The sequence below is a fragment of the Populus trichocarpa genome, chromosome 1 (assembly GCF_000002775.5).
Source record: "Populus trichocarpa isolate Nisqually-1 chromosome 1, P.trichocarpa_v4.1, whole genome shotgun sequence".
NCBI classification, from domain to species: Eukaryota; Viridiplantae; Streptophyta; class Magnoliopsida; order Malpighiales; family Salicaceae; genus Populus; species Populus trichocarpa.
The window spans coordinates 40,566,026-40,582,071 of record NC_037285.2 but is presented as its reverse complement, the minus strand read 5'-3'; the positions used below and the strand labels follow the sequence as shown (position 1 = coordinate 40,582,071).

At 32.4% G+C, this 16,046-nt stretch overlaps 1 protein-coding gene across 1 annotated transcript; it reads left to right on the top strand.

Annotated features, from left to right (window-relative positions):
- Positions 1–6,617: 6,617 nt before the first annotated feature.
- On the top strand, positions 6,618–15,626 carry LOC18095444 (uncharacterized). Its single transcript, XM_024593889.2, has 7 exons — positions 6,618–7,783; positions 9,638–9,877; positions 10,486–10,575; positions 11,431–11,580; positions 11,691–11,815; positions 14,001–14,130; positions 15,379–15,626. Exons 1-7 carry the CDS (start codon positions 7,223–7,225, stop codon positions 15,502–15,504), a joined length of 1,422 nt encoding a protein of 473 aa, XP_024449657.1. The 5' UTR covers positions 6,618–7,222; the 3' UTR covers positions 15,505–15,626.
- Positions 15,627–16,046: the final 420 nt, after the last annotated feature.

Below are 16,046 nucleotides of genomic sequence, written 5' to 3'. Positions count from 1 at the left end.
ATCATTAGCCATCAACCCACTAGTCAGCTAATCAATAAATGTCGATACCAATATACTCGTGTTGGTATCATTAGCCATTAATAAAAAAATATACCGATTCAAATCACCTGGTATCATTAGCTATCAATCCACTAGTCAACTAATCAATAAATGTCGATACCAACATACTCGTGTTGATATCATTAGTCTTTTCTAATTTCCAGGAATGACTAATCAATAAATATCAATGTTAATATCCTTGTCTTCCTTTTCATCTGAGAACGACTAATCAATAATGTTGATATCAATACCCTTGTAATGATATCATTAGTCTTTTCTATTACCTAAAAATGACTAATCATAAATGCCAATATCAATACCTTTGTAATGACATTATTAGTCTTTTTTATTATTCAAAAAAGACAAATCAATAATGTCGATGTCAAGGAGCCTTTGACACACTAGCCTTCAGTATTGGAATGACTAATCAAATCATAAATCCTTATTCTTATTCCACTGATTTAATTATTTATATATCAAGCCAGATCAATGACAATTCATTTAATAAATAAAATAATTTTACCAATAATAAAAACTAGAAAATTGGTGTTAAACACCTATCTGCTAGAAAGTCGCAGTACCTATCCACACCTGTGATCACGCTATTAAGGTATTCCCTATCAATACATGACTATATCATCAACACAAAAATTTTGTAACTTCATTCTATATTAAATTTTTATTATAATTCGCCATAAATCACTCTTCAATTATTCAATCTTTTCTTTTTCCAGTTTCCTTAATCCAACATAACTACATACAATTAATAACACAATTTATTAAATCTATTTATAATATTTTCAATTAACCCAACTCTTTATAAATAAAATCCACGCATTCCTTCCATTTTTCTTTATTATGCAATTTCATTTAATTTCCATGCATTAAATACTTTAATTAACCCATTAAAATTCCCTCCCAAACATTATGTGTTGGCCGATAGTTTCCAAGTATAAAAACACATTTATTTTTTCTTCAATTTATTTTAATTAACACTAAACCCATTAAATCTACATGCTAAAGAACACTAATTAAATTAAAAACTTTATCAACATCATATCCACTCATCAAGCTAAATTTCTAAAAATTATAAACCTAACTATCACCTCTTATCCCATCACAAACATCATTATTTTTAGTAAAAGAAATTGTCAACTTCAAATCACAATCAATCAAAAAAAAATTTATAAGAGGAACCTTTTTATCCACTTTCCTCTCTTTCTTTTTTCTCTCCCCTTGTTGCCATGACTATATCTCTCTCTCAAATCCCCTTCCTTAATTTAAGAGATTTATCTCTCACAATTTCATAAGATTTCCCTTTTATTTTTCTTATTTTCCCCAAGTTTTTTCTAAGATCTCTCAAGTTTTTCTTTCCTTTCTTTCCTTCTTGTATGGACAACCATGAGCCTTATATTCATACCTAACAATTTCAAAAATTCCCTTTATGTCTCTCCTTTGTAACCTTTCAAGTTTACCAAGTGATTTATCTCAGATTTTATTACTCAATTTTATGAAAACTAAACTGAGTTATTTTAAATTTCACTAAATTATCTTCCAATATTTTTTTTTCTCTACTTAACTCATTTCCATTCAATTTTGATTCGTGCTTTTGTATTTTGTATTTTTTAGGTAATTTTTTGTATTTTTATTTTTTTAAAATAGTACCTAAACTTTTTATTCCAAATCTTTTAGTTCCTTATCATTCCCTAAGTGTAAACATTTAATTTACATACTCATCATAATATTTATTTCATTGGCCTATTGAATTTTTTTTTATTCCGGGTTTACATGTTTTTTTTCTGTCTTTTCCCTACCTAAGATGATAGATCTAAGTTTGAGAAGTTTTTGGTTTTTCAAGTTGATTTTGGATTTCTAGAAGGATTTTTGGGTTAAAAATTGATTTTTTGAGAAAAAAAAACTGAATACCCAATTTTCCAGCAACCCCTGGTCACTAGAAACTATGTCTGCAAACAACGAGTTGTCTATATCATTTTTAAAAAATATAATAAAGGGTAGGTGACCTATGGTCCTCCCTTGAATATTAAAAAAAATATTAGAGAGAATGACGCATCGTCTGTCCTTTAACTGTGGGACAAAAGGCCTTGCTCCTAGACTAGACATGCAAGCCATGCCTTTTTATGGGTCGGGAGCATTGGTAGGCCCAAATGCTTGGCTTATTTTTTTTTTAATTTAATGTGTTTTTAACCCTAAGAAAATTGAAAAAATAAATTATTTCATCATTTGTTTTTTTTAAAGGGATTTTGTTTTTATTTGACTTGAAAGAAACTTTTTAAGTTATTATTTTAGTCCCGAACACCAGCCTTAATTTTTTTCGAACTTGTTTTTTGATATAAAAATAGTCTCATGCATCTAGTTGACATATAAGTAAATAAAGAATAATTTTGAAAATATAAAGCTATTAAATCCAATGGGATACATGAACTAAATCACGAGTTTGACAAGTTAATATTGGTTAATGCGGGTCTTTTTTTTTCTTTTTTTTAATTGATTTTTTTTTATTTTTTTCCAACCATCATAATTTATTTTTGTTTGCTTTTTATGGGTTTATTACAGTCTTATGACCAAGGTCACAGACTTGGTTAATTAACTCAGTTTACTCATATCGATCTAAAATATTGTTGTCTCAATACTTTTTTTAAAAATACATTGTTCAATATGCATTGGATTCTGAATTCATGATTAACTTTTTTTTCTCTCTTAGAAAACACATTAACTATGCTTGAATATTTTTTTTTGCATTAAAAAAGAGATTAATTTGACCATTTTTTTGCGTGTTTTTCTTATCATCCGAGTTAATATAAGATTGATTCTAAGAGATAAAGTTATTCAACACAATTGGGTCCGTTATCTATATTACGATATCATATATTTTGATACATATTTATCTCTTAATTTTTTAATTTATTTTTAGTTATTATTAGTATTTTTTTATTAACTATCACAAATAATTCTTAATTTATTTAAATAAACATATGCGTTTACAATTATAATTTTTGCTCGGAGCCAAATTACACGTTGTAAACTTTTGCACATTCTTTTTTCTGCGCCCAATAATAATAATAAAAAAAGGTCAGCCCACAACTACGCGCATACCAGATAGTTAGTGTGTGTATACCTCTATCCTATGATAACGATGACAAAGATGCCAAAGGCTAAAAATGTTAAGTCTATGGAGCATGCATCCGACCATAAAATCTGTAATTTTCTTGAACAAAAACTAATGCAATGATCCAATTTTTATTATTGTTCTGAGCTTAACTTAACCGTGGATCAATTTTTGCTTAATACATCTCGTTAAGGAATTGTCTCTCTATGCTACACATACATACATAAATATTTATTGGACCAGGTCATAAACTTGATAAAAACATCACAATCTATTTACAATTTTTTAACTCTGAGGGGTATAATTTATTTGGTTAAACTCTAGATTTGCTCTCTAAAAATCACCAATTTAAGTCCCACAAACCTCAGGGTCATTGGAGACTTATATGGTCATTAACTTCATGGCCCGCGGGATTAGTCGAGGTGCACGTAAGCTGACCCAGACACCCATATTAATTAAAAAAAACATGAAAAGTCTTAACCCTTTGGATCTTATTATTTATTTAGAAGTTGTTTGGAAGTGTGATATTAGTTATTTTTTAAAATAGTTTTTACTTAGAAATATATTAAAATAATATTTTTTAGAAAAATTAATTGTAATATTAGTATGTTAAAGTGATACGAAAAAAAATTAAAATATAAAAAAAATAAAAAAATTCTAATTTTTTATAAATACTTTTAAAATACAAAAAACCCAATATATGTCTGTTACTCAACTACACTCTTCAATACTATAAGACATGAATTTATCAACAAAGATAGTTTTCACCATCTCTGTATTTGGCAAGACAATGATACCAAGACCCTCCCACCGAGCCAGCCCATTATTCCCTGACAAGGTTGCAGCCTTGGAATCATTACCACCTTAAAGCCTTATCACGATGTCAATTATGTTGAGCTTAAGATCACTTTGACTCACTGCTGGAATATCCCATCCGCTGTTCACTGTCGTCATGGTTGTTAAAATCATGTTTTGACTTGTAAAATAGTAAACATGCATTACATGTTGAATCGCTTGAAAAAATAAAAAATAGATGAAATCAGGTAAAATCACAAAAATTAGATGAAATCGCGCAAAATCACGATTTCAGGACCGACTTTGCGATTGTGCCAAAATGATGCGCTGAAACAAAATTCCCCCCCATGGTCCAGCTGTCAGGCGCCTATTGGCTGTGGAAATGCACAGTCACACGACTGCTTCACTCTTTACTCTTCAGTCTTCACAAATCACAACTCACAAAATACTCTTTCTTTTTTCCAACCAAACAAATCCCTAATCGGCTAATCCCCAATCCCCTTATCTAATTAACCAACTGGGCACCGACAACCACAAAAGGGCCGACGACGATCTCCATTCTCCACAAAAGCGGTCACGGTCCAGTCTTCACTCCTTCTCTTTCCTCAGTGCTCACGGTCGCGGCTTCCTTTTCTGTTTATCGCGATTTTAACAGCGATGACGATCTCCTCAACAGCTCATGGCTTTGGGCTTCCTCTTCAATCTTCATTAACAGCGGCACGCCGGCAACGATCTCCTTTCTTTCCCATCTTCAACAGCAGCAGACGACATCGGGCCTCTTCACCAGCAGCCGTTCAGCCATCATCATCAACGACTCTTCACCGTAAGTTCATTTTGCCTTCATCATCATCACTGCAATAGTTGATTTTGCCCTTGTAATAGATTTTTGTTTTGCCCTGTTAACTGTTAGTCTGTTACCCTGTAATTATTAATTACAATTTTGATTTTGCCTGGTCCTATAATTTGTATATGTATAATGTTGAATTGAATTGAATGGAGTTGATCGGGTGAAAATTGGATGGACTGAATAGATCGGGTGAGAAAATTGTTGAATTGAATGCCACACTGCCACAATATATATCTTGACTGAATTAATAGTATTAATCGGGTGAAAATTGGACTGAAAACTGTTGAATGGGACTAAATTGAATGTCATTTCAGTATTATAGGACTGAATTAATTGGACTGAATTGAATTAAATTAATGGAGTGAAAATTGGACTGAAAAGTGTTGAATTGGACTGAATGTAGTGCCATTTTAGTATTATAGGATTGAATTAATTGGACTGAATTAATGGGGTGAAAATTGGATTTTACGATTAATGGGGTGAAAATTGAATTAATTTAATGTATTTTAAAATTCCTTATGATTTTACGATTTTACGATCTGTTTTTACGATCCGAGTTTGTTTTGTGTTTTCCATGCCGTGTCAAAATCGCGATTTTAACAATCTTGATTATGACTATTATTGATTACTGGAAAGTAGTTATAAGAAATCTGGCCGTTTGTTTTTCATTAAAAAAAATAGTTAATGAAAAATATTTTAAAATCAATGGAAAATATTTTTTAATTAATAAAAAAATTTGGTTTGATTTCTAGAAAAGTATTTTTTGTAATTTTTGATAGAAAACACTTTCCGGAAATTGTCAAAAATTTAAAAATATCATATTTGATTATATCAAATTTGGTCCTCAAACTTTTGATTGCTATATATATTTTGTTTTAAATATTTGTTTTTCAATTTCATCTCTTATAATTTAATTTTTATATTAATTTTGGTCCTTATTTTTATAATTGTTATTTGCTTTTTCCTTATCATTTTTTAATTAAAATGTTTTATCTATCAAATTTGGTCCTCACTCTTTTGATTGTTACTTATTTTATTTGAAATAATTTATGAAATGTTAATTATTATTATTTTAATTTCTTCATCTTTCAATTTTTTTATTTTTTAGATTTGATCTCTATTATTTTGATTATTATTTATTTTATTTGAGATAATTTATTAAATTATATTATTTTTCAATTTCATTCTCATTCAACTTTTTAATTTGTAAGATTTGTTTCTCATTATTTTAATAAACTTGAATAAAAAACATTAATAAGTTATTTTCCAGCTCATTTTACATAACATAACCAAACACTGGAAAATATTTTTTAACTTATTTTCTATTACATTACCAAACATCAGAAAATAATTCATTTTCTTGAAATTTACTTTAAAAAAAAATTTACTTTCCAGCAAACAAACGGGATCTATATTCTAAATATTTTCTCCATTATAATATTTTACTCTTTTTTTTATTATTATACTAAAAAAACAAAAAATAAACTCTGATTCCAAATTCCTATATAAATAATAAAAATTAAAGGAAGGGTAATAACAGTTTTTTTAAAAATATTTTTTGTTTAAAAATATATTAAAATGATATTTTTTTTATTTTTTAAAAAATTATTTTTAATATAGCATATTAAAATAATTTAAAAATATAAAAATAATTAATTTTAAAAAAATTTATTTTTTAAAATTTTACAATAAGAACAACCATTCAAAAAAAAAAAAAAAAACAACAACATGGTGACAATCACGTAACATTGATTGGCATTCCGGTCGCCCTATAATAAAATCTCCATCCTTAGCTAGACACAGGTATTAGCATCAACGTGGCAGCAAAGCAATCTATATGCGCAGTACACCCCCGGCGCACATTTTCACGCTCAACCCCTTTCACACTAAAAAAAATCGCTTCTTCATCGATCTCCACTCTCTGTTTAGAAAACACGAAGCCCCAATTCTCTCTTTCAAACCCCTAGTTTCACACTTTGATTCCTCTGTTTAGGCAAAACAAACCCTATAATTCATTCCTTTTAAATCGAAAAAAATAAAAAAATAAAATTCTGATCTCAAAATCATGTCTTTTTTTTTTTTTGCCTAAAAGTATAAATCAAAGCTTGAAATTTTGTTTGATTTATTAGCTTTGTACTTTAGGGTTTCTCAGATTCTACTTCAAAGAGTTTTTTGTTTTTAACTTTGTTTTTGTTATCTTTGAAGCGGATATTTTTTTTTCTCGTCATATTGAAGCTGTTTCTAGTTTCGATCATTTGTACAACTACCACTGTCACCTAACCCAGCCTCATCCTTAGAGTCTTTAAACTTTTTCTGTTAATAAGTCACCTAAACCTTCAATATTGTGTGTTTTCAACGAATTTGTCTTGTGCCCAATAGTGAAAATCACATGAATATTTGAATTTCACAATCGAATGTCGGTAGAAAGATCATTTGAAGCATGGGAGGAGGTCCAAAGGCATGGCCAGGACTTCGCAGACCGGCTAGCTCAAGGCTTCACAGGCCTTATACAGTCACATATAACTTACCCTTCTGCGTTTTCTTGGCCAAACCCTCCAAAATCGAAGCTTTTCGATGTGGAGTTTCCGGGACACGGTTTTAGTAAAGGGGATTTTGGGGTTTTGACTGATAATTCTGGGATAAATGGGTTTTCGGCGATTTTGGATGTTGGAAATAGGATTGGACAAGCTGGGGCTGATTTTGGAGCGGCTTTGAATGGGATGGTGCATCAGTTTTTTAGGAGATTGCCGGTGCCGTTTAAGCAGGATGAGACTGGGGGGGTTGGGGTGAGGATGGATGGTAAAAGTAGTGAGGTGGGGTTGGGTTTGGAGGGAGAGTTGGGTTTGGTTAGTGAGAGGTTGAGGGATTTTGGGTTTGTGGAGGATAGTGGTGGTGGTGGTGGAGTGGATGGCTTGTTGGATGAGGAGATTGGTGGGTTAAATTTGAAGGGTGTGGGATATCCTGGTAAACCACAGGTAATGACTTTTAAACGCCATTTTGTTTAAGAATTTGGTTGTGTTTGTTTTGTTAGCGTGGAAAGTCCTTATTTCATACAACAATGGTAATTTATGTGTATTTTCTAATGCTATTGAAGGAATAGATTGCCATTTAGATTTTTAAATTAAATTGTCCGTTTAACTGTTTGCTTGGAAGCGATATTTTATCTTTTGAAACTCGGTTGGGAAAATTTCTTGGTTCTACAGATTTATGGAGGATGTGATTTGATTGATTTTCAACCTTTTGAAGTCTGGAAAGGAAGTTCACAGAGATAGTATGTTACACAGTCTAGATAATAGTGACTTTTTTGGAAACAATTATGCATTGGAAGCCATAGGACTTCCTGTTTGAGAAAGACCATGTCTTTTTAGAAGTATTGGCTGGTGCAAATTTTACAATAGTACAGCATCCAGTCTAGTTAGTAGTGCCTATCTGGAAACAACTGAACGTTTGAAGTTTATGCCATTGCATTTGATAACGGTTGTGTCTAAAACAAAGAAAAATGAATTACACCTACCTCCTTTCTCCTTTGGCAGACATGCTTTGTTTTAGAAGCAGTTTGTCTAACGAATGCTGACTTGCTTTCCTTTGAAGGTCAGTTGTGTATGTTATGTTCTCATTAATGATCTACTTTTGCTTTGTGCTGTATGTTTAACTTAAAGTTTCAAGCAACTTAAAAGGCTTTGAGAGGAGTATAATATCCTTGTGGTTTTCATTGTTTCTAAGTAGAACTTGTCCTTGGATAATGTGGTTGATCATACATATAGAATTACCAGTTGGATTTGGTTTTGTAGCAAGGTCGCATTTGATGGAATCTAGTCAAATTATATGCAACTGAAGGAGTGGTTCTATGGTGTGTAACCTGTCACTTGTTGCAGAATGTGTCAAAGCACAATTTGCTTTGATGTTTAAATTTTGCATGATCTGAACAACGTCAAGCAACCCTTGCAGAAGCCACTAAGTCTCACTGTTTTGTTTTTTTTTATCGTTATTGTGAGTTTTTTTGTTTTTAGTTAATTCCTTTTAATCATTAACACATTGATTAAGTAGAGACATAATCTCACTAATTGGACCTTTATGTGGTTCATGCCTGATTTTTTTCCTGTACTGTTTTTTCTGTGCATTTCTCAACGTATCATTTTCGATTTCCTTTTTTTTTTTTTTTTTTTCTTTTTTTCAATCTCTGTATGTTTCAGTTTGGTTCTTTTTGGCAACAAGGCAAAAGAATTGGTTGCATGTATCAAAATTGGTTGTGTTGTCTGATAATGTTCTTTCTATACATGATTTCATTGTAGCTATTTATTCAAATAGGAGATTCTGCAACCATAAGTGAAATGCTTGAAAGACTGGGTGGGGTAATAATAAAAGGGCAATAACATGTTATGATTACATGTAACCTTATGTTCTTGGCTGGAGGTCAGTTCAGTTGAATTATCTTGATTGTGTTTGATATAGTAGTGTAAAGGGGGCAGTAACATGGAGCTTGGTTCAGTTGAATCATTTTGTTTGTCTGTAGTTTTTTACCCTCTTTAATTTTTTTATGGCCAAAAGAATTTCGAGTACAGATGGACAGCAAAAGTTTCCCTGCTGTAGTATTCTTGTCCTGTTGCCCTTTCTGTGATCATAATTGAAGGCTATCAATTTGGCTTTAATTGTATTCCATTTGTGCAGTTTATTTGATGATGCATTTCCACTGAATGCAGGGGACCATAAACATTACCTCAACTTATGACAGCTGCCCTTTCTGTGATCATAATTGAAGGCTATCAATTTGGCTTTAATTGTATTCCATTTGTGCAGTTTATTTGATGATGCATTTCCACTGAATGCAGGGGACCATAAACATTACCTCAACTTATGACAGCAGAACTCACAACATTGAGAGTTCTTTGGTTGCAAGGGGAGATTTATGGAGAGTAGAGGCATCACATGGAAGTTCCACGTCAGAAAATGATAATTCATCTCTGTTCCTTGTCCAGCTTGGACCTGTGCTGATTTTGCGTGATTCAACCTTTCTTCTGCCCGTGCATCTGTCAAAGCAACACTTGCTTTGGTATGGCTATGATAGAAAGGTATGGCCAATTTTCTGTTTACCTCTCTGAAATGTGAAAATAGATGCGATTGTAGAACTGTGGAAAAAGTTGCTCAAGCTTTTCGATATTCTTTTCTAAACCTTCAATCAAACAAGGAAAAAACCTCATCTATCCAACAAACGTATTTGCTTTTAAGCTTCAGATTTTGCCTGAAGCTTGACAAGAAATGGCAATGGTCTATAAAGACGTGAGCTTAAGTATCACTAAACATTAGTTGTTTGCTCAATCCCAGTTGTTTTATTGATCTCCAGCTATTTCTATTAATTGCATGTTGTTAGCTTTATGGCAACCTTTCTTCTGTACTTATTTTTGACGTTACAATTGTTGTTTTTTGGTGCATATGCTGATATAGACTTCACCATCAATACCTATTATTTACCTTTTAGCTTCCATATCTTAAGATCTTCTGTTGTTGATCATGTTTTCCTGCCTTTATTTGATTTATCTTTTTGTTTTTTAATACAGAACAATTCATTGAGAATCAGTTTTTTCCTTGTACTATACTAGAATCTGCATTTGGATGTCTTTTTATGATTGCTTTATGAAATTGTTCTTCTCATGTGCCATTTTTCTTGTTTCTTTGTCAGAGTGGAATGCATTCTCTGTGTCCAGCTGTGTGGTCAAAGCATCGAAGGTGGTTGTTAATGTCAATGCTCTGTCTCAATCCTATAGCTTGTGTAAGTTAGAGCTCCTTTTAAGATATGGAAGGCATTAAAATCAGTTTATGTTTCAATTATCACATTTTTTTTAGAGGCTTAATAAATGTGTGGGTAGCCAAAAACAATAGGCTGTATTCTACATCTTGTAGAATCAATGAAGAAGTGGATACAGGAAGCATGATCCTTTGACTTTGAGTTACTGTTGTGGGATAGGATTGTGTTCCACACTTCTTTATGGTATAATGCTTTAGGATTGTTTAGCTGGTATTCAACAGAATCAAAGTGCTCTCTTGTGTTCGGTTCTTTTTATTGGGGTTTTCTTCTATAAATCCTTCCCATTCTAACAAATTTCCTTCTTTCATCCTTCCCCAAAAGTGCATTTTTGTCAGTGCATGATGTTTCATAGTTGAATTTTCTTTTTTTGTAGTTGTTTCACTGTCTTGAAAATCAACAAGTGTCATGCCATTTCCCCTTCTTCAGACCAAGTAAAAATTCCTTAGGTTTGGAAGTGGTGCAAGGCAGTGATATGGATGGAAGTTAACACTCTATTTAACTAGGCTGAAATCCTAAATTCAGATTTTAGTTTGAGTGATGGGGCAGGAGAGCTTGTTGAAATTATTTTCAAAAGGGAAAAAGTAAGAATATCAGAGCAGCCTTGCCATCCTTCCTCCTGTCCTCAAGCACAAATCTCTTCCAAAATAGGTATACTTGCCTTTGCTGCTGCCTGGTGATCCTATTGAGTACAGAAGCAATAACCTCTGTAATGAAAGCATGAAGATTTGGATGCAGTTATTAGTGTCTTTTTGTAGTATTAAAATATGTTTAACTAATTTTTCACTTACTTTCCTTTCCTTGATCTCTTTCAACATGCAGTCATTTGTGGATTTACAGTTTCCAAATGGGCAATTGACTTATGTATCTGGTGAGGGGCTGTCTACCAGTGCTTTTGCACCTCTTTGCGGAGGTCTTCTTCAAGCTCAAGGGCAATATCCTGGGGAAATGAGATTCAGCTTCTCTTGTAAGGTCAGGTTTTGAACTTGTCAGCCAGTACTTATGATTTCAAGGTACATTAGCGGATTTCTCTGAATTGATTTTGGTGTGAACTAAGGCCTGTTGTTCTGAATATTTATCAGAATAAGTGGGGAACACGAATCACACCGATGGTACAATGGCCTGACAAATCCTTTACATTAGGTTTTGCACAATCTTTGGCATGGCGGAGATCTGGTCTTATGGTGAGACCAGCTGCTCAGTTCAGGTAAAGTTCTACATTCATATCAATTTCAATAAAATTACGATCTCTCTTTGTTTTTCCATACACGTGGAAGAGATGAGCAAAGTAGCTGTCTTATTAATGACTTTGGCCTTTGAACTCGAAAGTGCTTCAGTAATTTGTGAAAAGAACATGGTTTCTCAGGCTGATTCTTCAATTTATATTAATAACTTCTGCTTGCAGAGCTCTCCAAGTACCTTGTAAAATGTTATTTTAAGTTATCCTGTGGTTCCTTGTGTACCTTGGTCTGGTTATATGTAATTCTGGACCAATCTACAAAAACCAGGAAACTCAATGGAACTAGCCATTAAAAAAGGAAAAAAAGAAGGTGGAATAAAGGAAAAGAAAAGCAGAAATAGTAAATCCTGAATTACCTGCATTGGTGACTGCAGAAGCAACAGTGAAGAACAAAATAAAAATAAAAATTCCACTCTGTGTTTAAGACTACCATTTGTGCTCTAATTATGCCTTCACTTCTGAATGTTAACATATCTGTTGCATTGGGATCATTGTGATGCCATGTTACACTTAAACTGCACTCTAGTTTTCCTTCAAAACTGAGAAAATTTCATTGAGAAAATGAATATAGCAAAGATAACTGAATACTGGTTGTCATCCAAAAAATAGTAAATTGAAGCCAGAAAGAAGTAGAAAATATTTCAGAACTAATCCCCGCCGCGCTTGTTCTATTACATTTACTTAACATACTGCTTTACACACTGACAGTGCAACTATCATTTTCCTGCTTCTTATAAAGTGGCATCAGATGACTATGGTCAATAGGAAACAATCCACACATTACTTGTGTACTCCTTTTAGGGGGCGTTTGTTTGCCCAGAAAGTGGTTTTCTGGAAATCACTTTCCAAACTTTCCTGTGTTTGTTTGCCATTAGAAAAGTTGGTCAACGAAAAACACTTTCCAGTCAAAGAAAAATTTGGTTTGATTTCCGGGAAAGTGTTTTCCTTTTATTTTGGGCGGAAAACACTTTTCAGAAGTTATGAAAAATTTAGAAATATCATATTATTTGCTGATAATATCAAATTTGGTCCTCAAACTTTTAATTGATATATATTTTGTTTGAATCTTTTTTTTATTTTTTATTTCATCCCTTAAAATTTGATTTAATTTGATTTTTATATTAACTCTGATCCTCATTTTTATGATTGTTATTTGCTTTTTTCTTATCATTTTTTTAATTGAAATTTTTTATCTATCAAATTTGATTCTCATTCTTTTGATTGTTACTTATTTTATTTGAAATAATTTATGAAATTGTAATTATTATTATTTTAATTTCATCATCTTTCAATTTTTTTATTTGTTAGATTTGATCTCCATTATTTTGATTATTATTTATTTTATTTGAGATAATTTATGAAATTAGATTTTTTTCAATTTCATTTTCATTCAACTTTTTAATTTGTAAGATTTGTTCCTCATTATTTTAATAAACTTGAAAAAAAAAAAACATTAATAAACTATTTTCTAGTTCATTTTTCATAATATAACCAAATACTGGAAAGTGTTTTTCAACTTATTTTCCATGATACTACCAAACATCGGAAAATAATTCACTTTTCAGGAATTCATTTTCCAAGGAAACCACTTTCCAGCAACACAAACGGGGCCTTAGTTATCCACAGATTTCCTTAGAATTTGGTCCATTGAGTCCATAGTTAACCCATCACAAACCAGGGTCAGTCTGCATTTCTTGATGCTGCCAAGTGAAGGCTGGACCTGCTTTTTTCTGTGGTCAATCTCAGTTACTTGTTTTAATCAGTGGTGCTCCGCTATAAACAATTAAGTGGCCATTGGAGAACATGATTGTTTTATTAGGCCATGACAGCCTGCCTTCAATTATCTTATTGATACATCTTGGGCCTGATTGTATCCTAATATCAATTATCTCATGCTTTTGGAAAAAGCATGAATAATTATATTGGTGAAACAAAGTAGGTCTTGTTGAGGGTAAAATATACATGCCAGTTATGATTTGAATATGTGGTCCTCCTATGTTTGCAGAACCTGTTTTTCCTTGCCCTACCTTTTACTTTGGTGTATTCACTTCACTCTTGTTGTGTATACTTAAAACTCAAGCAAAAGTTTCAGCTTCTATGGTACTGTAAGTAAATATAATTACCTTTTCTACTCTTAATGACATCTTGTCAGTTTGTGCCCCACTTTTGGCGGAAGCAATCCTGGGTTGCATGCAGAACTGATTCATTCAGTGAATGACCATTTGAATCTGATATGTGGCTGTGCTGCGACGACACACCCTTCCGCATTTGCATCGCTATCAGTAAGTTGTAACTGGTCTATATTTTCTTATCTTGACTATACATCTCTGCTTGGTAGGATCTTTGGTTTCTTGGTCCATCTTTTACTTTGTTAGCTAACAGGATGGGACCCAGGTACACAGGAAGTTTGCACCTGTTCCTATTCATGAAAATCAAGTGAATGGCAGGATAAAAAATATCAAAATGTTGAAAACAAAAAGTAAAACAGAGAGATACGTCAAATTATCTTCATTGTAACTGAAAGAATCTGAAGATGCACAGGTTTAATTGCATGCACCCTTCATGCCATAGGAAATATTCTAATTCTTTTCCAACCCATTAATCCACTTTGAAATGAATAGGTACAACTTGCTAGTTCAACTTTCATTGATATGTGTGCACAAGTTTAAATGCTGGAACTTCCTGGGAGAACAATGAATTGGAAGACAATCCATCAATTCACCATCCTGTTTGAGAAAACTAAATCACAAAAAGTCCACCAAAATAATTTGAGAAAACAAATGTAGACAATGGATACCAAACCAGTGGAATCCTTAATGATGGGGTTATCCAGTTCTGGTCTTTGTCCTATCATCATCATTCACAATGTTTCCCAGTGGAGCTATGTTGTGTTGTGGAGATGCGTGCATCTGTGGGACAAAATAGTTGCGTACATCCTCTATTGTTGGATTGCATTGTCTCATGATCATTCACATCTATGCGATATGGTCTCCTAGGATTGTATTTCTTTGCCCAGAGTCTTGATATGCATGAAAATCATATATTTTGAAATAACAGGGTGCAACTTGTGACCATAATGAAAATTCTGGTTGATATTTGCATTGAATTTTCCCCTAAGCTACTCAAAACTTCTACCTTCAGAAGACAATCAATATGAAGTCAACTCCTAAGTGAAACTTCAGGCTGATACATGTAATATTTTGAAAATATTGGGTAATTGGGTCACAAACTGAAATGAGAGTGAGAAAGTTCAGGAAATATTTGGGAAATTCTTGTTTACATGTGGAGGCCACTAATGTCAAGAATCTTCACGTATCCTCCTAAAATTTCTCGTATACAGATACTTTGTGAAGACAACAGTTGAACCCATTTTGCAATCATGAATAGCCCTAGCTTATCAAATCATCATTTTGAAATTCACATGGCAAATCATCATTTCTGAAATTCAGACATTGATGGTAAGGGGCAGTGATGGTGTTATTTATTCATCATTGTCTAACATCCATTTCTTTTATGTGGCCCTTTTGCAGATTGGCAGGTCTAAGTGGAATGGTAATGTTGGGAGCTCAGGATTTGTTCTGAGACTCGATGCTCCTCTCTCCAATGTTGGCCAACCTTCCTTTTCTGTTCAGATAAATAGTGGTATTGAGTTTTGATTGTTTTGCCCCACATTCATGTTACTTGAAGTGTAAATAGTCACTACGCTTTTAATCATATCAAACCACGCTGTATATCTGACTGTTTTTCATCAATCATAGTCTTCCCTCTTGTACTTGCATGTGTTTAGTGTATTTGTAGTTTTTTGAAAATAAATAAATAAATAAATAACCGGGGACTAAATGTATATTTTGATTTCGCAAAAAAAAAAAAAAAAAGACCTGTTCAGATGATGATGGTCAGCCAGAGAGGAAAAAGACGAGGACGTCAACTAGGGAATATACTGAAATTTTTCTACCAACTCTTGCTGTGTCCCTGAATTGAATTATCTGTGGGAGTTGTCTAATTATTAATTAATATATTTTTAAAGAGGTGGCGTGCGCATGACACTATTCATTTTAACAATATTTTAAGTTTGTTTTATTAAAAACTTCATGAATTGTTATGATTTATATCTATATGATTATTTTAGTTAGGAAGGAGGTAAACTTGGTTGATTTAGGTTTATTTTTTCAATTATTATTTATTTTTTAATTTTATT

What these genes read in the sequence shown, in the direction of transcription:
- LOC18095444 (XM_024593889.2), top strand. Translation starts at nt 7,223, where the DNA reads ATGTCGGTAGAAAGATCATTTGAAGCATGGGAGGAGGTCCAAAGGCAT. An exon ending in GATATCCTGGTAAACCACAG is followed by an intron (nt 7,784 to 9,637) that starts GTAATGACTTTT and finishes CACTGAATGCAG; the next exon opens with GGGACCATAAACATTACCTC. An exon ending in GTCTCAATCCTATAGCTTGT is followed by an intron (nt 10,576 to 11,430) that starts GTAAGTTAGAGC and finishes TTCAACATGCAG; the next exon opens with TCATTTGTGGATTTACAGTT.